This window comes from Podarcis muralis, chromosome 4 (genome assembly GCF_964188315.1).
Source record: "Podarcis muralis chromosome 4, rPodMur119.hap1.1, whole genome shotgun sequence".
Taxonomy (NCBI): domain Eukaryota; kingdom Metazoa; phylum Chordata; class Lepidosauria; order Squamata; family Lacertidae; genus Podarcis; species Podarcis muralis.
In genome coordinates this window covers 43,600,518-43,624,841 of record NC_135658.1, presented here as the reverse complement: position 1 = coordinate 43,624,841, position 24,324 = coordinate 43,600,518, and the positions used below count along the sequence as shown (strand labels likewise).

Here is a 24,324-nt window from a genome sequence, read left to right as displayed (position 1 = left end):
GAAAAAACAGTCTGTAGAATCAAGCTTTGACACTCAAGGTCTCAGAAGGAGAGACAGCAGGTGTATATTTAAGCATTCTCAGAACTTTCAATCAACCATTTAAAGAGCTGAACACAAAGGGATTAAGGATATTAGCTTTCTTGAAAGTACCTAATTGAATTCAGCAATTCATATTATTTCTAAGAACTAAATAAAGCTTTTCTAATAAGTATTCATGCCGTGTAATAATAAGAGATATTTTTTGTAGAAAAGAGTGGAATGAAGGAAAACAAGCACATTTCTGAAATGTAGAATTTATGTTGTGTCCCCCCCCCCCATATCTTTCAATATGGTTTTTATTTCTGTAATATTTGTGTACCCTGTATCACTTGCTGACCTTTTATCCTCTTTAAATCAAGATAATCATCATCATCATCACATCTTCTTATATTTTTATTTACTTATACCCCTGCCTTTTTTCCTGTTGGGGCTCAGTCATATGGCAAGCTCCCAACACTTCTGGTAACTACCCCCAAGTGATTGTGTTCAGGATTTGGATTGCCTGCTAGAGAGTCTCTTAAGTGATCACTCGGTTACACATCCTCATTGTAAATCAGGTAGTTTTGAATCAAAGGAAAGCCAGTTGCCTCCAGGAAGCCCACAAGAAAAGAATGAAAGAAACAACTTGTTCACTCCAGGAAACCAAAAAGAAAAGAATGAAGGAAACCATTTCTTTTCTTCAGAACCCATCATTATATATGTTTCTTATATTTATCCACAGTGGTGGCAGTTATAACTAAACAAAGCCATTGGAAACACTTTTCCAGGTGGAATCTGATAGGGAAGTGAAGGGATGGCTGCAGTGCTACAATTGTTCCTAGTATGATCCAGCAGGCATATCAGGGCTAAGAAATGTTTTCCTTAGACGTAGTCAGGGGAGACCGTAGACATTTATGTTACAGACCTTTTCTAATGAAGCTAGGTCATGTGAATTTGAACATGAACTGATGGGCTAATTAGACACTGTTTTTTGTAGTTTAACGGGTAATCAGGTCAGAGCAAGGTTATTGCAAGAAATGGACTTTACTGCAATGAATAGTGATTATTCACATGGCTAATGAAAGCTGAGCTTCCCAAATGAAAGTGTTAACAAGCCGTGAAAGAATAGAAGTACTTCTAATTAAAAATGAATATCAAATGCAAAATACCAAGAGAAGAAGAACTGCGGGCACCAGATTTGTTTGCAAAAAAAATAAAGATGTGCAAGCAAATGCTACCCAAGCTAGATAGTTGAAATCCATATAAGTAATGCGGTCACTTTACTGTTTGGTATTTTGAAAGTAGATGTTCTGTGTAGTAATTAAGAGTCTTTCAACCTAAGAATAAGAATAAAACAGAGATGGCTAGCCTTCTTCAGGCTGAGAGCCACAGTGACCCCTGATCAATCCTCCAGGGCCTAACTGGGAGTGACTGGTGAGTGGAACGTGAGCATAATCATTTTTTTCTATTATTATTTATTGAGGGACACATTTTGAAGGCCTTGAGAGGTCAAGAAAACCTTTTGGCATGACAGAAACCTATCAGGAGGCCTATGATTGGTTAGATGCTGCAGCCCCTGCCACACTTGTTTCGTGTTGTTATCGGCTAGCCAGTTCTCCACCTTGAGCTTATATTGTTGTTTTGCCATCTGAATGCCTTTCCTGAGCTTTGTTCTAGCCCCTCTATATATATCTATGTCCCCTGCCTTGAAGGCAGTATCCCAAGCTTTCAGGAGTGACCTTACTTCAGCAGTCATCCAGGGTTTGCTGTGCCCATAGACTCTAATACACCTCTCCGTTGTTACATTATCGGTGCACACTTTAATATAGGAAAGTACAGCATCTGTGTATCTGTGCAGATCTTGATGTTCAAACACGCTCCAATCAGTACTTTCAAAACAATCCTGGAGCTGACTGAAAGCACTCTCTAGCCAAATTCTAACTGTTTTTATAACTGGCTGAATTCTTAATAAACACACTGAATTCTTAATAAACACACGGACACGAATGTTTATATTAATGGGATAAAATAGGCCACAACTTTATTCGTTACAGATGTGAGCGGTTTGGTTTGGCATTGGGTGGTTAAGAGTGGTAGACTCGTAATCTGGTGAACTGGGTTCATGTCTCCGCTCCTCCACATGCAGCTGCTGGGTGACCTTGGGCTAGTCACACTGAAGTCTCTCAGCCCCACTCACCTCACAGAGTGTTTGTTGTGGGGGAGGAAGGGAAAGGAGAGGGCAACCAAAATGGTCAAAGGCCTGGAAACGATGCCTTATGAGGAACGGCTAAGGGAGCTGGGCATGTTTAGCCTGGAGAAGAGGAGGTTAAGGGGTGATATGATAGCCATGTTCGAATATATAAAAGGATGTCACATAGAGGAGGGAGAAAGGTTGTTTTCTGCTGCTCCAGAGAAGCGGACACGGAGCAATGGATCCAAACTACAAGAAAGAAGATTCCACCTAAACATTAGGAAGAACTTCCTGACAGTAAGAGCTGTTCGACAGTGGAATTTGCTGCCAAGGAGTGTGGTGGAGTCTCCGTCTTTGGAGGTCTTTAAGCAGAGGCTTGACAACCATATGTCAGGAGTGCTCTGGTGGTGTTTCCTGCTTGGCAGGGGGTTGGACTCGATGGCCCTTGTGGTCTCTTCCAACTCTATGATTCTATGATTCTATGAGAATGTTAGCCGCTTTGAGACTCCTTCGGGTAGTGATAAAGTGGGATATCAAATCCAAACTCTTCTTCTTCCTGCCTCTCTTCAGGGAGTCTCCTAAGGGTAAACCACCTGTAGGGGGAACCCTATGATATACATCAATTAATAGCACCCCCAGGGTCCCCAATGGGGTCGTGGCATGGCCCTAGCCCACGCCCAGGTTTCAGACAGGATCCATACCCCCGGATCCCTTTAACGGGATACTCTTAATGTAGAGGGGCAGGCGGAGGCAACAGCCTCCCCTCCCATAAACAAGGCTTACCCAATGCCTAACAACCACTCAAGCCCCAAAGGCTCACCGCCAACACCCTCACACCTGCAACCAATCTCTAATGCCCTTAGCGATCTCGACAGCCAAATATTTACCATATCAGAAAGGTGAACACCATCATTGTGAAACAAGGCCTCCTGGTCAAAAGTAGTGGCAGGGAACCGTGTCACCCGACCATTCAATAGTTGCACCTTCCGTGCCACCGCAAAATTAGCAATTTTGTTGGCTATGTTGATTGCCACAGGGTGGGGGCAATCATGCCGACAATGCCTCTCCAAAAGCTGGAACCAGATTAAAGTAGAGTCCGGGTACAAGGCAGCCAGCCCTCCCACTTACCTCATTGGCCAGCCGGGAGGGGTGATGCGGGTGGGAGTCCCCACGGCCAGGTCACTAGGAAGTCCCGGATACCCTCCCGCAACACTCCCCCCTCCCCGGAAGGAGAGCAGACTTGGCAACCGCTGTCTGCCCAGGCCTAAAGATTCCTCCTTAACATGGGCCATCAGTACCTTTTGTCACTTTAACACCTCTATAGCAGGTGAGACCCTGGCTTGGAAATGAAGCTTAGCTTGTATTTTTCCACTGGTCTGGAATCTTCCTTTCAATACTCCAAATATTAGCTAGATCCTGTCATTCATTAATTTCTTGGGTTTTAGGGAGGTCTCCCCCCCCCAAAAAAAAACAACTTATAACAATATATATTTCTCATAGTGAGTGGGTGGTGCTAGTAGAATAGGAGCCAGCAGTTGTCCTCAAGGAATGTTTTGTTTTTTGTTTTATTTACTACATTTATATTCCATCTTTCCTCCAATGAACTCTAAGTGGCATACATAATTCTCACCACATAGTTTATCTTCAAAATAGCCTTGTAAGGTAGGTCAGGCTTTGAGAGAGCTACTATTTCAAGGTCATCCAGTGGGCTCTGTGGCTGAATAGGGATTTGAACTTGGGTTTCCTCACTCTTAGGCTGCATTCAGACGACACTTCCCCCCATCTTTCCAACATTTTCTTCTTTGTTAATTTATGTGGTTGATGTTCCACACAGCATAAAAACCACTAGTGGAAGTTTAGCACTCAATTTCATGTTATTTTCCCCCAGAAAAAAACAACAACAACCATTTGCAACCCTGTTAACTTGGAAAATTGTAGGAGTTTTACACTGTAATTTCATGTGACAAAGTTGGGGGCCTTATCCCAGCACTAGAATTATAATCGATAAATCTAATACAATAAAACCCAGGTCGGAATGCAGCCTTAGTCCTGCATGGTAACCATTACACCATGCTGTCTCTTTTATTTTTCCTGATAGAAGTGAATGCCAGATTATGTGGGAGAAAAAAAGCACTGGAGACAACAGATAAAGTGGGGGATGTACCAGTATTTTAAGCATGAACCAGCTTCCTTTTCAACTGTGTTTTGGATTATTGCCAATTTACATTGTTTGGTATAATTCAGCTGGATCCAGTGTGGGCCTAGCCAGACCTTATTCAAATGTTATTTCATCTGCAAGTTTCATCTGTGATTCTTTTCTTTTTGCACACTCTAGTGACAAGGACTGACTTTTCTGTTGAAAGTTGATTGCATAAAACAGAAATAATATTTTAAAGTTTAGCATGGATTATATACAACAGTGTGGTATTCTTATCTGATGTCCCCATAAAAATGGTTTGAGGGTTTTTTAAAAAATCAGACTACAAGGGATATTCACAAAGGAGGGAAATACTGTTGCATTCCTGAAAGCATATCCTCAGTAATGCAAGGTTTTTTAAAAAAGAAATTTATAAGAGCTAATGGAAGACTTTCTATTATGAATTCAGATTACTATGCCAATAAATATGTTCATTTGATTATACTTTTAATGCAGTCTTTTTTGTAATACTATTCACATCCATCTACAAAGCAAAGGTTGTGTGGAGTGCTTGTTATTCATTTTCAGTAAATTCATTTTTCTATTTTCTATTTTCTATTTCAATTGCAAATCTGTTTATAACCATGCTCTCCAAGGAATGCCCGCAATGATGTAGGGGTGTCTTTATTTTCCTCTAGAACTCAGCTGTTGCTTGTTCAGTGATTTATTGGTAGACTACAGCATGCAGCACTCAGGGCTACAGAATTGGGGCGGGGAAGAGGTCCAGCACCCTTTCTGGAGAGTGTTTCTGTGTGGCAGTGAAGGTAGCAAGCTAATTCAGCTGAGTAAAGGTACATGGCTACAGAGTGAATTCCTGATACTAGCCACTGATGGCATCACCTTTACCAAGCATGGCTTGTTGTTCCAGAAACTGTCCTGGCAGCTTTTTTGTTACAGTACAGCACCCTCTTGTAAGGGCATTAGGCCCCCATCCGTATTCAGTGGTGCTCAGTGGCAGAAACTATAGTTCACCAACAAGCCATGGCACAATCTCATACTACCACCTGGTCTCACAGTTGGCAAAGGACAATTTAGAATCTTAAAGTCCATGGATATATAAGTGAAATCTCACACTGTTTAAATGCTTTGCATAATACAATGGGTGTCCAGTTTTAATTCATCAAATATTATCTTTTTCCAGATCTTCCGTCAGTTAAAATAATCCCTTCCACGTTATGGCCAGAAGAAGGACAATCTATAACTTTGATTTGTGAATCCAAAGGAAAACCACTGTAAGTGATTTAACAAGCAATATATTTTTGTTATATTCTTTATTCTCCTTTGATTGCAGCCTCTGACTGCAAAACTCTACTGTTTTTCTCTTGTCCTGGGGTGTAAAGTGATCTCTGGTACTGAAAACCCCTTGAAGCATGTCTTCATTAAGTGCCTATGGAAGACTGGTCTTTTACTTTGTCATTTATTTTAGTTTTGGGAAAGGATTCCTGCTGTGCATTTTTTTAAAGTAAGCTATTTCAACCTGAAAGGATTGCAGGCTTATTTGCTGTTCACATCGTCAGACTGATGATAGGTACATACTCTCAAAGCCTCACATCTGATGAAAAAACTTCTAAAATCAACACATTTTTTTTATCCAAGCAAAGTGTTGAACTCTTTGCCTGCTTTGGTTGTCATTTACATGGTAATTGGAAATTTAATGATATATGCAAATTGTCTTTTCAACTATCTCACTTTTAAAAATAGCATTAAGAGAGTGAAGCTGTATATGTTTGAGTTTCAGCTGAAATTACTTTTTTCTTCACAAACCTTAAACCCACTCCCAAACTCTTATTATTCTTATTACTACTACTACTACTACTACTACTACTACTACTACTACTACTACTAGACAGCATCTGCCACTTGAGGAGAAAATAAAAATAACCCCACTATTGCATTACATGCTTCCCAGGCATAACCTCCATATTTATTTTTATTTAGTGTATTTATATACTGCCTTGCAGCTGAATGGCCCCCAGGGCAGATCACAATAAAATACAAATTACAGGCTTAATCCATTTCACAAATGGAAAAACTTTTTTCCCATTTGTGAAAGGGACTTGGCTCTAACAGCCTCATATTCATAAGAAAGGCTTCAGGAGTAAACCTAAAGGAATAAACTATAACCACTGCCTTTCAGGATATCTTTGAGAAAAGAAAAGGCTATGGGGTAAACGCCACACAAATCCAGAGTGGAGTCTCTAAGATGGTTGGATGGCCTCTTGTATGCCTCCTTCTGGCAATTCCTCCAGTCAGGCTGGTACCAAACATACTGCTCTGCTTTTCTTTGGACCACTTCAGCCAGGCCGAGTGTGGGGTCTTGTTGTTTAGGCAGCATAGGACCTCCATACACACTGCTCAAGCTAGCACCCCAGAGAAGTCTCTTCCGGGCTGCTAATGCAGCAAAAACAACATGGTTATGAGCTCTTGGTCTCTGGAGCCAAAGCAGGCACTGTGATTCTCCAGCGGTTTCACTTCACCCCCAGGGTTGCACTCCATTGACTCTCAAGACAGACAGATGCCAACAAAAAAAACCCTTCACTCTTTTTAGGAGAGGAAGCCCTTCTAGAACACAAATGATATTAGGGGAATTTAGCTGTTTTTCTATGTAATCTCTGTCTCTGCTGTTGCTTTGTCTCTAGTCTACTGGAGTTTAGCCTGTTATTTGTCTGTTAGTTGTTGTTGTTGTTGTTTAGTCGTTTAGTCGTGTCCGACTCTTCGTGACCCCATGGACCAGAGCACGCCAGGCACTCCTGTCTTCCACCGCCTCCCGCAGTTTGGTCAGGCTCATGTTGGTAGCTTCAAGAACACTATCCAACCATCTCATCCTCTGTCGTCCCCTTCTCCTTCACTGCCTCCATTTCTTCCCCTTCTATTTGCCAGGAGGTGATGGGACCAGTGGCCATGATCTTCGTTTTTTTGATGTTGAGCTTCAGACCATATTTTGCGCTCTCCTCTTTCACCCTCATTAAAAGGTTCTTTAATTCCTCCTCACTTTCTGCCATCAAGGTTGTGTCATCTGCATATCTGAGGTTGTTGATATTTCTTCCGGCGATCTTAATTCCGGCTTGGGATTCATCCAGCCCAGCCTTTCGCATGATGAATTCTGCATATAAGTTAAATAAGCAGGGGGACAATATACAGCCTTGTCGTACTCCTTTCCCAATTTTGAACCAATCAGTTGTTCCATATCCAGTTCTAACTGTAGCTTCTTGTCCCACATAGAGATTTCTCAGGAGACAGATGAGGTGATAAGGCACTCCCATTTCTTTAAGAATTTGCCATAGTTTGCTGTGGTCGACACAGTCAAAGGCTTTTGCATAGTCAATGAAGCAGAAGTAGATGTCTTTCTGGAACTCTCTAGCTTTCTCCATAATCCAGCGCATGTTTGCAATTTGGTCTCTGGTTCCTCTGCCTCTTCTAAATCCAGCTTGCACTTCTGGGAGTTCTCGGTCCACATACTGCTTAAGCCTGCCTTGTAGAATTTTAAGCATAACCTTGCTAGCGTGTGAAATCAGTGCAATTGTGCGGTAGTTGGAGCATTCTTTGGCACTGCCCTTCTTTGGGATTGGGATGTAGACTGATCTTCTCCAATCTTCTGGCCACTGCTGAGTTTTCCAAATTTGCTGGCATATTGAGTGTAGCACCTTAACAGCATCATCTTTTAAAATTTTAAATAGTTCAGCTGGAATATCATCACTTCCACTGGCCTTGTTATTAGCGATGCTTTCTAAGGCCCATTTGACTTCACTTTCCAGGATGTCTGGCTCAAGGTCAGCAACCACACTATCTGGGGTATACGAGACATCAATTTCTTTCTGGTATAGTTCCTCTGTGTATTCTTGCCACCTCTTCTTGATGTCTTCTGCTTCTGTTAGGTCCTTTCCACTTTTGTCTTTTATTATGGAAATCTTTGTACAAAATGTTCCTTTCATATCTCAAATTTCTTAAACAAATCTCTGGTTCTTCCCATTCTATTGTTTTCCTCTATTTCTTTGCATTGCTCGTTTAAGAAGGCCTTCTTGTCTCTCCTTGCTATTTTTTGGAAATCTGCATTCAATTTCCTGTATCTTTCACTATCTCCCTCGCATTTTGCTTGCCTTCTCTCCCCCACTATTTGTAAGGCCTCGTTGGACAGCCATTTTGCTTTCTTGCATTTCCTTTTCATTGGGATGGTTTTAGTTGCTGTCTCTTGTATAATGTTACGAGCCTCCATCCATAGTTCTTCAGGCACTCTGTCCACCAAATCTAAATCCTTAAACCTGTTCCTCACTTCCACAGTGTATTCATAAGGGATTTGACTTAGATTGTATCTTACCGGCCCAGTGGTTTTTCCTACTTTCTTCAGTTTAAGCTTGAATTTTGCTATAAGAAGCTGATGATCTGAGCCACAGTCAGCTCCAGGTCTTGTTTTTGCTGACTGTATAGAGCTTCTCCATCTTTGGCTGCAGAGAATATAATCAATCTGATTTCGATGCTGCCCATCTGGTGATGTCCATGTGTAGAGTCGTCTCTTGTGTTGTTGGAAAAGAGTGTTTGTGATGACCAGCTTGTTCTCTTGACAGAACTCTATTAGCCTTTGCCCTGCTTCGTTTTGAACTCCAAGGCCAAACTTGCCAGTGGTTCCTTTTATCTCTTGACTCCCTACTTTAGCATTCCAATCCCCTATTATGAGCAGAACATCCTTCTTTGGTGTCACTTCTATAAGGTCTTGTAAGTCTTCATAGAATTGGTCAATTTCAGTTTCTTCAGCACCAGTAGTTGGTGCATAAACTTGGATTACTGTGATGTTAAAAGGTCTGCCTTGGATTCGTATCGAGATCATTCTATCATTTTTGAGATTGCATCCCAGTACAGCTTTCGCCACTCTTTTGTTGACTATGAGGGCCACTCCATTTCTTTTACGGGTTTCTTGTCCACAGTAGTAGATATGATAGTCATCCGAACTGAATTCGCCCATTCCCGTCCATTTTAGTTCACTGATGCCCAAGATGTCAATATTTATTCTTGCCATCTCATTTTTTACCACATCCAACTTACCCAGGTTCATGGTTCTTACATTCCAGGTTCCTATGCAATATTTTTCTTTACAGCATTGGACTTTCCTTTCGCTTCCATGCATATCCGCAACTGAGCGTCCTTTCGGCTTTGGCCCAGCCGCTTCATCAGCTCTGGATCTACTTGTACTTGTCCTCCGCTCTTCCTCAGTAGCATGTTGGACACCTTCCGACCTGAGGGGCTCATCTTCCAGCGTCATAACTTTTATATGCCTGTTGTCTTTGTCCATGGAGTTTTCTTGGCAGGGATACTGGAGTGGCTTGCCGGTTCCTGCTCCAGGTGGATCACATTTGGTCAAAACTCTCCACTATGACCTGTCCATCTTGGGTGGCCCTGCACGGCATAGCTCATAGCTTCTCTGAGTTATTCAAGCCCCTTCGCCACGGCAAGGCAGTGATCCATGAAGAGGATTTGTCTGTTAGAGGTGACACCAATTCTTCAAGTGCTAGCTGGCTGTTTCTGACACATGTGTGTCCAGCTTCTTCTCCTCCTGCTGCTCTTTTTCTTCCACAGCTAGTGCATAAGCAGTGTGCAAATCAGCAGTATCTCATTTCTTCAAGCCTATAGCTCTCTCTTATCTGACACTGCCTTTGTTTTTCCTAGCTTGAGGCTTCTTTCCTGGGTTTCTGGTCTCCTCTCCACTCAGGCAGGCTTCTGGACAAAGCGTCTTAATTTTCTGTTACTCACTGCAGTTCTTCATGGTCCAAGAACTTCAGCTGTCCATCTGCTCCCTGTATCTTCTTGGCCACTCTGGTCTTGGTGCTTTGTAGCTGGGCTACTGGGTAATGGCTGTTGAGATAAGGCTCTCATCTACTCACTTAGGCCTCTTTTGCACTGTACAGTGGTACCTCGGGTTAAGAACTTAATTCATTTTGGAGGTCCGTTCTTAACCTGAAACTGTTCTTAACCTGAGGTACCACTTTAGCTAATGGGGCCTCCCGCTGCCACCATGCCGCCGCCACGCGATTTCTGTTCTCATCCTGAAGCAAAGTTCTTAACCCGAGGTACTATTTCTGGGTTAGCGGAGTCTGTAACCTGAAGCATCTGTAACCTGAAGATTTTAACTCGAGGTACCACTGTATGTTTAAAGCAGTATCAATCCACTTTAAGCAGTCATAGAACTTTTGGAACTTTAATTTGTTAAGGGTGCTGGCAGTTGTTAGGAGACTCATATTCCCCTTAAAGAGCTACAATTCCCAGAGTAGTTTAACAATCAGCCCCTCTTCCCAAGGCAGTCTGGGAATTGTAGCTCTTTAAGGGGAATATGAGTCTCCTAACAACTCCTAACAACTGCCAGCACCCTTAACAAACTCTAGTGCCCAGGATTCTTTGAGGGAAGCCATGCTTACTTAAAGTGGCATGATATTTCTTTAAATGTATAGTGCAGATGGGACCTTAGAGACTCCAAACTCTTCTTCAGCTCCATGTGGGAGACCATCACAGTGAATTTCACAGTTCTTAAGAGAGCCACTGGTGTTGCTGCTGGTAACATTCTGCTAGCTTTTAGGTTTGCTGCTAGAACATCAACTTCATCTGCTCCAGGAATCTTACCATTCTTCCTTCTATTTTACCTCAGGCACTCCTTGACACACAGTCCTCCTTTTAGGAAGCAGAATCCCACTTCTAGCACCAGTGTTAATGCATACCCAATCTCCAACCTGTTGGTGTGTGGTGTGTCCTATCATGTTAATTTGAGCACTTGCACATTCTGGGAACTATTCTTGTGTAAGTAGCTCCCAAATCTGTCACCATGAATCTGCTTCACACAAATACAGGACCACAGCACGATGGCAAAATTGACAATGTGAACTGGACCACAATGTGAAACTAATGTGAAATTAATGATATTGAATCTGAAATTCAGCAGACACAGCTCTCTCTTTCCGCCTCTTTGTCTGTCTGTCTCTCATGCTTCCTGTCTCCGCGTCCCCACACAGTGTTTCCTCCCACTTCATCCTCTCTGTGGCATATTCCAGGCCTTTTCCAAGGATCCCAACTCCCCCGAAAGATTTTTCAGGTGTTGCAATGGAGAGGATGGGGAGGGAAGCCTTGTTGTGCAGAGCCTGTGTGCAATCTATGTGTAGTCAAAAAAATTGTAACTACATTTTCACAATTTAGTTACATTTTTTTTTGACTACACATAGATAAAAAAAAATTGTAACTACATTTTCACAATTTGGGACGCGGGTGGCGCTGTGAGTAAAACCTCAGTGCCTAGGACTTGCCGATCGCATGGTCGGCGGTTCGAATCCCCGTGGCAGGGTGCGCTCCCGTCGTTCGGTCCCAGCGCCTGCCAACCTAGCAGTTCGAAAGCACCCCCGGGTGCAAGTAGATAAATAGGGACCGCTTACCAGCGGGAAGGTAAACGGCGTTCCGTGTGCTGCGCTGGCTCGCCAGATGCAGCTTGTCACGCTGGCCACGTGACCCGGAAGTGTCTGCGGACAGCGCTGGCTCCCGGCCTATAGAGTGAGATGAGCGCACAACCCTAGAGTCTGCCCGTACGGGCAGGGGTACCTTTACCTTTTTACTTTCACAATTTACATTGAAAATGTGGCTCTGCATACAGTTCCCATACAGAGGCATCTTTTCGCACAAATAGTACCACCACATAAGCTTGGTGGAAACATATCCTCCTGGATGCTTCTGTGAACTGGTGGAATGTGAAGGCAGCATCATAGAATCAGAGACTGGTAGAGTGGGAAGGGACCTTGAGAGCCAACCCCCTGCAATGCAAAAACCTATGCAGGCTGGAACAATCAGTGGGCTTTACAATCCCCTTTTGAATATATAGACTTTTTTGATTCTTCAGGAATTTAGCACAAAATTAGGAGGCTGAGAGAATGCTACCTGGAATAAAATTATGCTCATCACACCTTGGGTCATTTTGAAAGCGCAACCCACACTGGCTCCATTTTTATGCCAATTTCCCTGTCAGGACCTACAAAGTCTGTGGTCAGGGCATGTCTGACTTAGGATAAATTGATGTGCTGATTAAACGTGGATATGATGTTTTTATGGTTATGATGCTTGTCATGATATTGTGCATATTAGAATTTCTGCACCCTTTTAAGTGTGAAATATTTTTCCTCTTTTCACTGCTTCTAAGCAATGATGCTTGGCAGATAAGCAAATGGTAGTTCTGTAACTGAAAGTATGCAAGAGCAGGCTGTTTGAAGCAATACATTTTGATCTCGAAATGCGCTATGCATAGTCCTTATCAATTAACACCTGTAACATTTCAATGGAAAATAATGATGCACATGGTGTAGAAGTGGTAAAGGGGCCTGTAAAAATACCCTGCCAGGAAGAGAAAAAGTCTGTTGCTTCCTTCTTTCAGTCCTCTTCCTCTGTAGCAGATGCCACACTTTTAAAAAATAATTTTCCTGCCACTGTGCACAGAACTCATAGCCAGACAGACCGTATATTTGACAGGTGTCAGACAAGAGTTAAGATTTTCCTTTGTCTATGTGTCTTATTCAGAAGCAGTGCTTGGGCTGACTAATGGTTACTTGACATCAGATAGGTGGCTTTTCTCTTCTTTGTCTTTTTAAAGCTCAAGTTTTATTATTTGTGTCAAGTAATACAAAGTAACTCAGAAAGTCTTGTCTTCTTGGATTCTGCTTGATTTAAATGATTTGGAATATGTGTTTCAATCTAATCCCTTTGTGACTTTTAAAGAACCCTCTACCTTTCCTAGCTAATGCTCAGAAACAGATTCAGCACATATCTAGAAATGTAATCAGCTTGATGAACAGAATATGAAATCTTACAAGAATAGTAGCTACAGGGCCAAATATATATGTACCACAATATTTATTAACCTTCCCAGAGGCAACACACATTTCTAAACAAATTATGCTATATATATTATACTAGCAGGGAGTGTCCAAGCCTGTCCAGGAATTTTTAGAAACCAAAGATATATTTTTATTTTAAATGGATAGTGCAATTTGTGTTTGGACCCGTCACACCAAAAATCAGGTGAAATCATGCCAAAGTCACATCCAAACATCAGTGAAGACTGCCATCCTCACCTCAGAAACCCTCATGCCAAGTTTGCCATCAAATGCATGCCAAAAAATAGGTGAAGTCATGTGAAATTGACATTTTGGTCTACCATCTTGATTCAAAAGGTTGCCTGGTGTCTAAACTGTAACAGCATCTGCCACCCCCACCTTGGGAGTGCTTGTGCTGAGCTTGGCAATAATATCTTGAGAGGCAGCCAAACCTATGCAAAAAAAAGTTGACAATTCAGTCCTGCACTTTGATTCAAAATGGTGGCTGAGTTTGGCAACAATATCTCAAGAGGCATCTAAACTTATAGAGAACAAATGGACAAACAGACTGATAAACCACTCTCTAAAATACATAGTGAATGATGTTGTTGTATCAATAAGTAACTGGGAAAAAATATGACAGGTAAAACAAAAATTTCACGTGTAGCATTACATGAGCACCACAGCCATGACACTGTAGTGGGTGCTTTTCCTTATGGTGACTCATCCAAAAGACATTTCAACACAAACAAAAGGATGCATTACAAAAACTTTCTGGAATTTTTAGGATCAGTACCACACTTTGCAATCCACACTGAATAGTGCATTCTAAAGTATTCAGCATACTAAAATAATACTGGAAGCTGAACAATCCTCCGAGTGTGGAAATTCTGCTTTTTTAGCTATTTTCACACAACATATCATTTATAAAAAATGCGCTCAGCATACAAGGTATGGAAATCTTTCTGTCATTGATTTTGTTAATATAGAAGATATGCTACTTTAAGGAAAGATAATATTTGCTCTAGTTAACTTCTACGGAATATGCAAACAAAATATAAGGTGAAATTTATCTATTTTGAGATGGACACATTCACAATATCTTAGCTTAATTTTAAATATCTTGAGACAAGCAGAGTTGTGGACTTGAAGGATTTCAGCGTGAGAAAAGTAGCTTATCAGCTACTGTCTTCAAATCGAATGTCCATGTGGCTTGGGTGTATGAATAATGTAATCTTGCAAAATCCCATATTTTGAAGAAACTAGAACTAGAAAACAATGTTTATATGTCTGTCTATTTGAATAGACACTTCAGGCAATTGACTCCAAAAACTCAACAACCCTTTTCACAACATATTCCTTCTATCTTTATAGAGCATCATTTAAACCAAAGCATCTGAAGAACTTGGACCATTTTTCATGCTAAATTTTGTGCTTAAGTACAAATATATACTTTATGTGTGAAGGCCTTGCCATTGTGTAAATCCTAATTTCTCCATTTCAAAGCAAGGGAGGCCTCCTCTGATTTTTATACTATTTGCCTATATTTCTCCTGTATAAATTCTGCTATGGTAATTGGAAGAGTCAATTTCTCTATGCTCCATCTTTAGGAAAAGCAAACTATGTATGTACAGAAGAGACAGCCTTCACTTTGCTGGTTCACCTATTGTAGAATAAGCACTTGAGGGAGGCATGCCTGGCACTGGCACTGCTTATTTTTAGCACTAGGTTAAAACCTTTTGTTTTGTCAGGGTATTTTAGATTATGGTATTTTTTGCTGGTTGAAACATATTGTTGATTTATTTTGTAATTTTAAATTTATCTGGATACTACCCAGAAATTCATTTTTGACATGGAGTGGTTTATACACTTTTAAAATTAAACCAAAATATAGAAGTAGAATAAAATTATGTGCCCTTAACAAGTAACCACAATGTGTATGTTTGAATCCAGTAAAGTTCTACACAGAGTAGACCTAGTGAAATTTATGGCCCTATGTTAATCATGTCCATTAACTTCAGTGGGTCTGTGATGAGTATGACTAACATTGGATACAACACCTTTAGTGAGGTGATTTTTAAGGATCAAATAACTAACCCTGGAATAGATTATAAAGTGTAAGAAATGAATCTGCTGTGGGTAGAGATGTTATCAAATGTAGATGGCGTGGTGGAAGGAGAAATCAGCCTGCATAAAGAGAGAGTGGTTAACATTTGACCTTCTCTTTTCTTCATAATACATGACTACTAGCAAAAAGGCCTATTGTCTTTGGCTATCAGCTGCTCCCTCTTTTGTGTGTTCTAGTCACTGAAGTGCCTTCTCAAGGTAGTTCTGTGATCAACTCTGTAACATAAAATGAAAACTTGTAGAACAAATACAGTTGCAAGCAAGGCATAAATTTGTCTCAGTGTATCTGTGTCCTGATTACACAGACATTCAGAAAGTGTTCCCCCTAGCATAATGTTAGGATTTTAGAGATTAACTAGGATGGTTTCTATGATACATTAGGTTGAGTCAGGTGAGAACCTATGATGACTGATAAGTATTTCCTGGGTTGCATGGCTGGCAACTTAGCATGTGCTCCTGCCCTCCCTCCTTGCAGGAAGCACTTCCTAGTCATCCATATGTGTGACACTGTGGACCATCTCCCAGACCAGTTACAGGTAAGCTACTCCAGTTTCTTTGTGGAGAAAGAAATGAATTGGATGCTGTGAGCCTTAGTACTCTTTGCCAAGGCAAGGCACTTGGTTTCCTTGCTCTATCAGTGTGAAATATGAATGAGGCACATAAACTTAAGATCAGATATCTAAAGATCTTAATGTCTATCCTGAAAGACTCCAGGAAGTCACTGCTAACTTCTGCTTGGAAAGGATGGGTAGTAATATCTGGAAAAGTAATTCAGATAAAGCCTTTTGATATTCATTTTCAAAACATAAGAGTCAGAATTGGGGTTTAAAGAATATATATATATAAAAATTTCCTTCCAGTAGCACCTTAAAGACCAACTAAGTTAGTTCTTGGTATGAGCTTTCATACGTGTATGAGCTTTCGTGTGCATGCACACTTCTTCAGATACACACGAAAGCTCATACCAAGAACTAACTTAGTTGGTCTTTAAGGTGCTACTGGAAGGAATTTTTTTTGTTTTGACTATGGCAGACCAACACGGCTAACTATCTGTAACAGGTTTAAAGAATATGTAAGCTCCCTCTCTTCAAGAATTTGGATTATATTTCAGAGAAGAATGCAGGACTCTTAAGGCTACAGCCCTAAGCACACTTACCTGGAAGTATGCCTACTGGACACAATACGACTTGATTTGGAGTGAACATGACACAGGATTGTGCTCAGAGGCAGAGGTTCCAAAAGTTGGGAGCAGAGTGAAACTTTAGTTTCTCCATGAGGTTTGAATGAATATGTGAATCAAAGGCTAATATGTAGGTCACATGCTCCCATTACACTATTTATCAGGGTAAACATTTACCATTTTCATATAACTGTAGGAGATATTAGTAGACATAATATAAACAGAAGAAGCTTATTTCTTGATATAATTGACAGATGATTGACAGATTCCAGTAAACTTTAAAACAAAAATACTTGCCAAGCATCTATACCCAAGACCATCAGGCAAAGGTTTGAGGTAAAACTTGTGGGTAAAATTTGTTTGTATTGATGGCATCAGATTCATATAATGCATACAAACTGTACATTGGTTGGAACAAACAGACTAAAAAGCTACAAAGAATCATTTGCGTTAAAGACTCTGGCTCAATTACTTGGACTATCAACAAAGTATTAACAAATAGAACTTTCAGTTTATTTTTCTATATGTCTTTCTGAAACATAGCTGAGTAAATAGGAACAATGTAAAGAGCTTTTTTTTTTTTACTCATTCTCCATAGCTGTCCGAATTACATGCAAAACAAAGACTATAATTGCTATTTGAGCTAAGATTTCTATCAAAGCTGACATGGTTCAATTTAAGTACTGCAGTATGCAAATAAATGAAGTAGACTGGGATATATGCCCAGAAATTTGACAAAATAAAATATGACAAGTTTTCTATATATTATTGTACTCAATTTTAATTTTAGATAGTTTTAACATCTGATTTTTTGTTGACTGCTACCATAATTTTTTTTAAATCTTTCCAGCTGCCTACTGTGTAAAATTTCCTTTGAAGCTAGATAGCTTTGAAGAGACTACTTGTCCCATTGTAGTCAATGCTGACTTTACTAATTGTGCATCAGCAATATGGTGTATGTTCAATTACACATTCTGAAGTCCTACAAAAGTCACACCTGAGAATGAATATGACTCCATTGAGGGAATATACTTGGAAAACCTTCTCAGATAGGTGCCTTGTAACAAAAAGCCAATTATTTTGAAGGACAGTATAAATGTTAGTTTAGTATCCCTATTCACAAATATTACAATACATTTAAGGCTTGGAATTGGTAATGTAGCATTATACAGAGAGTTATACTTATAAAAATGCATCATTTCTGCTAAGGTGTAAACACATACTATAATAATGTATTCAATTCAAGTTGCAGTTAATAGATTTGCTGTCATGCAACTAGATTTTCATTTTCCGTTTGGGAATCCCTTTTTCCCTACAAAGCAGCAAAATTGGTGTCATAAAAAGTGTCATGGAAAGAAACAGGGAGAAGCATTAGAGCCCATTTATAAATTACACTTCACAGTAAAACTCTCACTATAGTACCTAAGAACTTCTCTTCGAGTTGTCTGTAAAGTGATCAGATGGCTTAATGGGCTCTGTTCAGTAAAGAGCTTTCTTAAGACTCGACTGCTTTTCCTGCAATGTTTGCTCCAAAAAATGGTGCAGAAAAAAATACAGTGTGAAGGAAGAAAAATCTAAATGCAGCCTCTTAAGTACTAACATGTATACATCATTGAAATGCATTTTTTTTCTTTCCCTTGAAATTATGGAAGACAAAAATATGGTTTTAAAAGTCTGTATCTTAGAACTAACAAAGACTATAAGGCAATGTCATCTGTGCACCGTTTAACCCTAGAACTTAGAAACCATGAAAATATAATCAAAGATCTTTTAAGCATTCAACCTTTCAGAAGAGGGAAACAAAATGAGCACATTTGTCATATCCTTTTCCCATGGCTTGCATTTGGTATTATCATATCCTCCCTTCAAAATGCTATCATTGGCATCGAACAAGCAACAGCTATTCATGTAGTAAGGAGGTATTACTCAGCTGCTTGTTAGAGATTGCGCCACTTTTATGTATCTTTTGTTTCTATGTCGTGCCCTTTCTCCAAGGCAGCCTTTCTCAACCTGTGGGTCCCCAGATGTTGTTGAACATCTGGGGACCCACAGGTTGAGAACCACTGCTCCAAGGAACTCAGGGTGGTACAGTGGCGTAGCGTGGGTTGTCAGCACCCGGGGCAAGGCAAGTAATTTGCGCCCCCTAACCTGTGGATTTGCGCCCCCTAACCCATGGATTTGCCCTAACCCCAGATGTTGCGCCCGGTGCAGCCGCCCCCCCTGCACCCCCCACGCTACGCCACTGGGGTGGTATACATGAAGTTGCAGTACTTTTGACTGGCAACAGTTGGCCCAAGGTGACAGTGATAGGTGTTCATAGGGGAGAAGCAAGAGGAACAGTTGCTTTCCCCAATGAGCCATAATCCCCAGATTTCCAGATTTCATTTTAAAAAAAAATTCCTAGCTGTTGTAGACAATGATGTGGGCCCCCCAATAAATTTCAGCGTTTTATTTTTCTGTTGAAAAGTTGATGATTCAGAAGTTTATTAGTTACGATGAACTGATTATGTCAATTCTAAATACAATATTAGGCAATATTTAGCTTTTTAGCTTTGTTTACTAATTACAAATACAATAAACATGCTAAATTAGATCATTTTCTAGGACAGCGATACAGAACCTTTGACCCATGACCCAAATTAGCAACAGTAAAAAGAAAGCCAAAAGTTATGCCAGACAGTCTGAGCCAAGGATCTATCAAAATACTGTCCAAACACATGGCAGTTCCATGGGCCAAGGCATCTATACTCAGAAGCTGAAGATTCAAAGCCAAAGTCTCTATACTCCAATAACTGGAAGTGATCGTGGCTGGGTAAAAAACACAGGAGAAGAGAGTAGGGATCCACATGACACTTTTGCTGTTAAAGTTGGTCCCCTCCAAATACTTCTTTCTACATTACTGACAAGGTTCCATTCTCAAGGCTACAATCATATACAGTGGTACCTCACGTTACAGACGCTTCAGGTTACAGATGCTTCAAGTTACATATTCCGCTAACCCAGAAATATTACCTCAGGTTAAGAACTTTGCTTCAGGATGAGAACAGAAATCGCATGGTGGTGGCGTGGCAGGAGCAGGAGGCCCCATTAGCTAAAGTGGTACCTCAGGTTAAGAACAGTTTCAGGTTAAGAACGGACCTCCAGAACAAATTAAGTTCTTAACCCGAGGTACCACTGTACACCCTTATCTAGCAGCAAGCCCTACTGAATTTAGTGGGGCATGTGTAGAATGCAGAAGTGAAATTTGTCTGCAATAACAGATAACTTGGGGTCAGGTTAAAGATCTATACTTCTCTTTATTAAGTGCGGTACTGCTGATGTACACCTGGAATGGGTTTCAGGAATTATTTTTGTTTTTTTCTAGTTTTTTATTTGAATGAATGTATTATTACTTTGTGTGTGTTTAGTAATTTGAGTGACAGTAATACTTAATAACAACAATAAAGCAATTGAACGAGGCCCTCCATTTTCTATACTATATCTTCCTAGGAGAATATTTTGCCCTTTTTAAATCAGGCCTTCAAATAATAATTTTATCCTCAAAAACTATGCATAAGAGAGTTCTCACATTCAAGTTTAATCTTTAGCATGTAAGAGTATTGGGATAAGGAACAAATTAGTGATTGTAGTCTAAAGTTGAAAACTTTAAACACAGATTTTTAATAAACAATTAAAGTTAACTGCAGTTCTTTATAAAACCCAATTCCATTCTGAGGAGCTTTATAACGTATACAACTATTCAGTTTCTGTTTCCAGTGTTGTAATCTCATCGAGTTCCATGGAACAACAGAGTAAGACTTCAGTCCCCACTCACTCACTGAATTCATTAGAACTGACTTCTGAATAGATATACCGGTAGTTAGGATTGCACTGTTAAAACGCTAATTGGTCCCCCCCCCCCTTCTCAAGTGGGATTAAATTCTTTTCTGTTGCCTCTTTACATGGCTTGGGATCTGTTGCCTCTAGTGGCTTTACATTGTGGAATTTTATTTTTGTTAAACAGAGCAAAATAAAATCCTGAAATTATATATGAGTTGAGATGTCTGTTAATTTTCATTTACTAGCAGCCCTGCTTATTGAAATACCTCCTGTTTCTGTTAGTCATGCCAGATGCTACTCTTCGCAGCTACTCGGTTCTCAGCAAAGCTTTCTTTGGGAATGGGCAAAGAAGACGACAGAATCTCATGACATGAGTAGGCAAGAAAAATCATGACAACACGTAGGAAACAGCTGTGGTAACTGAACAGCAACTATTAGCATGAAAATGTGTTAAATGTAACAAGCTTATTAAGAGCTAAAAGCCATTAAACCAATTGCTTTTAGCTCCTAATAACTTTATCATTATTCTTTGTTTCTGAAATCTCCCACAATTTAATTCCAATGATGAAAAATAATTACAGCCTTTCAGTTCTGGAAAGGGTGCAAGACTCTTAAAGAAATATTTAAATGTATACTCAGAATGATATCTGAGTAGAGGTAGCTGCAAAAAGAAGAAGAAAAAGTAAGAAATAAGCAAAATGGAAGGTTTTGGAACAGAGACCTACAAAAATAAAGTTGTGGCTGAAGGGTTCTGAGCTGGTTTTATTGTACTTCTAGTTCTCAGTCTACAGCATCAAATAATTTATTGGAGGTACAAACAGAATATTTGTTTATTGCAGAGGCACCATGACTCTGATAGCTGTTTAACAGGTAACATTGCTTCAACATATAGTGATTGTATTGCACCATAATATATATGAGATGGTAGGAATATCAAAGTTTTCAGTTTTTTAAAAAATGGTGAAATGTGGGGAGGCAGAATGATTCAGATTTGTATCTTCTACTAGCAGTCAAGATCAACTTAGTGAGGGTGATTCAAACAGTTATTTGTCTAGGCATTTTTTGGCGTTCTCTTGATATGTAAAGTCTCTGTCTCCCTCTGCCCCACAAAAAAAGAAACTTCCTGTAAGCTTATCTGTTCCCTTTATGTTTTGTATGAGGTAAACAATTTTCTTTAGGCGATGCATAGCAAAACCTCTTAGAAGTACTGCAGACTATGGATTTCTGGTTATTTCTTGACTGTCGCATCCGGGTCCCAGAAGAAGGTTGAGCCCCCATGCCTTTTCCCCATGTGTTAGCTTTTCTGCTACCCCCCCCCCCAATACCCTTTTTAGCTAGTGTGTTTTTGCGTTCACAGAAAAGGGCAGCACCACTCCATAAGTTGGCTAGGAGTCCTCTTTAGTCCCAGATGGTCCATCATTTTAAGGTTCTGTCCAGATTCCAGTCTGGATGCTAGAGTGTTTTCTTCCTCTATTTTACCTTTTCCTTTCTAAACTACAAATGTAACAAGTACTGCAAGGAACTTCCAACAGTTTCCAGATCAAGGAAAGGAAGAAAATAATTTGGAGGCAGAAAAATGGTTAATACTTCTTGCCAGAGGAAGTCCTCCCTCTTCCATCTTCCAACATCTTGTCCACCATTCAGGCAACAAGAACATGAGCTTGGGGGGGGGGGAGAGAGAGAGAGAGAGAGAGAGAAACAGACAGAGGGATGGATGGATGGATGTTGTGTATGTGTTTGTATGGGAGGTAGGGAGAAAGAAATGAACTCAAGTGAACAAACACTGGTGGCTGGGGGAGGGGAAGTATTGTAAACCCAGTTTGTGGCAATTGTTTATGTGTTGGCCTACCTCAATTCTTTGGTTATGAGAGCCTTTGTCTTTAGCTTTGTAGTCATATTTAAATTATCCTTATTTAAATGTTCATCTGTACATATAAAGTAAGCAAATCAGTGTATTCTTTCCTCTTTTGGGGGATGCAATTCTTTTTTGGTCTTGAGTAAGCAGACACCTAGTAATCAACAACAGAGATGCAAAGTAGGAAAGTATCTTCCTTGACTGTTGCTGCCCCAGACTTCGCAAGCTTCTGGCTACTTGTTTTTCTCTCATCTTGCTCTGTTCTGGCTTTCATGTTGCTTTTTAAACTTTGGACGCTGTTCCTGGCTGTACTGCTCCTCTGGTTCCTTGACTGCTGGCTAATTTCCAGATCTCCTAGCAGTTGACCACCTTGCCTGAACTCAGCATGTTACTGATTTATCCTTTTGATCTGACACTCAGCCCAGCTTGATCTCATTCCTGACTCAACTGGTGTGCTGTTTTTCTGCTATTCTTAGGTTTTTAGCATTTATCTTTGAGGATTAGTGAAGCTTTTTGTTAATGAATATTGATAAATGAATCATTCCTATGTAAGGAAAATACAGGCTTCAAAAACATGGGCTTTAAACATGAAGAAGTAAGAGTGAGGAAATAATTCAATTTAAAGCATGTAGAGTGTTTTGGGGTGCAGCTGGCGATAAGAGGTTGTTTGCCACCATGTCATGGCTTGTTGCCTTATCTGAACTGTAGCCACCCCTCATTCAAAATAGCACAGGGGTGTCTTTTAATTATTCTCACATTTCAAAAGTCATTTGCAATGTAGTCAAGAAAAGGAGGGGGTAGGCATAGGTCAGATGAAAGACAGCAGTCCTGTTGTGAACACAGAAGCCCATAAGTCCCATTTCTGGATCAAGGCCTTTGTTTCCTTCTTTATTCAGAAACAGCTGTAGTAAGAAAACTGTGAGAAATTGTTTCTTCTTAAAACAGGGAAAACAAAGAATGGGAAAGGCTCAGCAGATTTGAAGGACGATAAATATCTCTCCCTCCCCACCCCCCCAAGACATGCAAATGTCAGCAGTATCAAGATAATACAGTACTCAAGTGGGTGCATCAGAATAGCTGTTACAAATTACTGAGATTAATTGAGAGCCATGTTAATGCTAATGAAATGCAGTTGGGGATGTAAGAGAGGAGTTGTACAGTTTGCACACTTTTGTTCTAAATACATTCTTTCATTAAATCCTTGGATTCTCGCTTCACCACCAATTAGATGATTCTGCCACTTTCAGCTGCTCCTGCAGTTCCCGCCTCCCCCCCCCCCCCCCGCTGCCTGAGCTGTGCAGGTATGACAGTTGAGCAAATATGGTAGGGGATCAGAAATAAGCAAACAGCACACTACCAGATTCACATGAACATCCATCCCATAAGTACATAGGAAGCTACCTTATTCAAGGTCAGATGAATGGCCACCCTCTTGAGTATTGTCTGCTCTCCAAGGTCTCAAGCAGATGTATTTGCCTTCACCCCTTATTTTAACTCTCTTAACGGGAGATTCCAGGAATTGAACTAAAGCACTGAGCTTTGGCCCCTGCCCTCTGAAAGCAGCAGCACATACTGAATATATATTAGACATCTAAAGGTGTCTTATGCTGAGTCAATCAGTCCTGCTTAAACACTGCTACCCACTTTACATTCCTGAGCAGAGATCTATCCCAGTCTTCTTACCAGACACCATTTTAATGGGAAATGCTAGGGATTGTATTTGAAATTGTATTTGGCCTCCCCTAGTTTGGGGAGGGCTATTGCATTTGAGCTCTGCTTATGAACTTTACAAGTCATCTGGTTGGCCACTATGGGAATGAGAGGCTGGGCTAAATGGACCGTGGTCTGATCCATTCAGCCTTTTTAAATGAAATTGCCTTTCCCCCCCTCCTGGCCAAACTGCAGGCTGCTTCTTTTGAGCCAGTGGGCCCACAGCCCACCCTTGGAATAGGCAAACCAGTTTCATGGCCACCACATCCTTTGGAGCAGGCTGTGAAATGGCCATCCAAATGGCTAAAGCAATCTGCTCCCTTAATAGGCACTTAGTTAGCATTTATGGTTAGTAGCAAAGCCGTGTGAAAGAGAATTGTTGAAGAATAGGAAAGA

The 24,324-nt window shown here is 40.5% G+C and overlaps 1 protein-coding gene across 3 annotated transcripts in view; it reads left to right on the top strand.

Annotated features, from left to right (window-relative positions):
- CADM2 (cell adhesion molecule 2) overlaps nt 1-24,324 on the top strand; it is a 378,263-nt gene that overhangs the window by 289,635 nt on the left and 64,304 nt on the right. For all 3 annotated transcript variants that reach the window (XM_028726903.2, XM_028726901.2, XM_028726902.2), the window contains one exon: nt 5,548-5,638. In XM_028726903.2, coding sequence (XP_028582736.1) covers nt 5,548-5,638 — 91 coding nt within the window. The remainder of the gene's footprint in view (nt 1-5,547; nt 5,639-24,324) is intronic.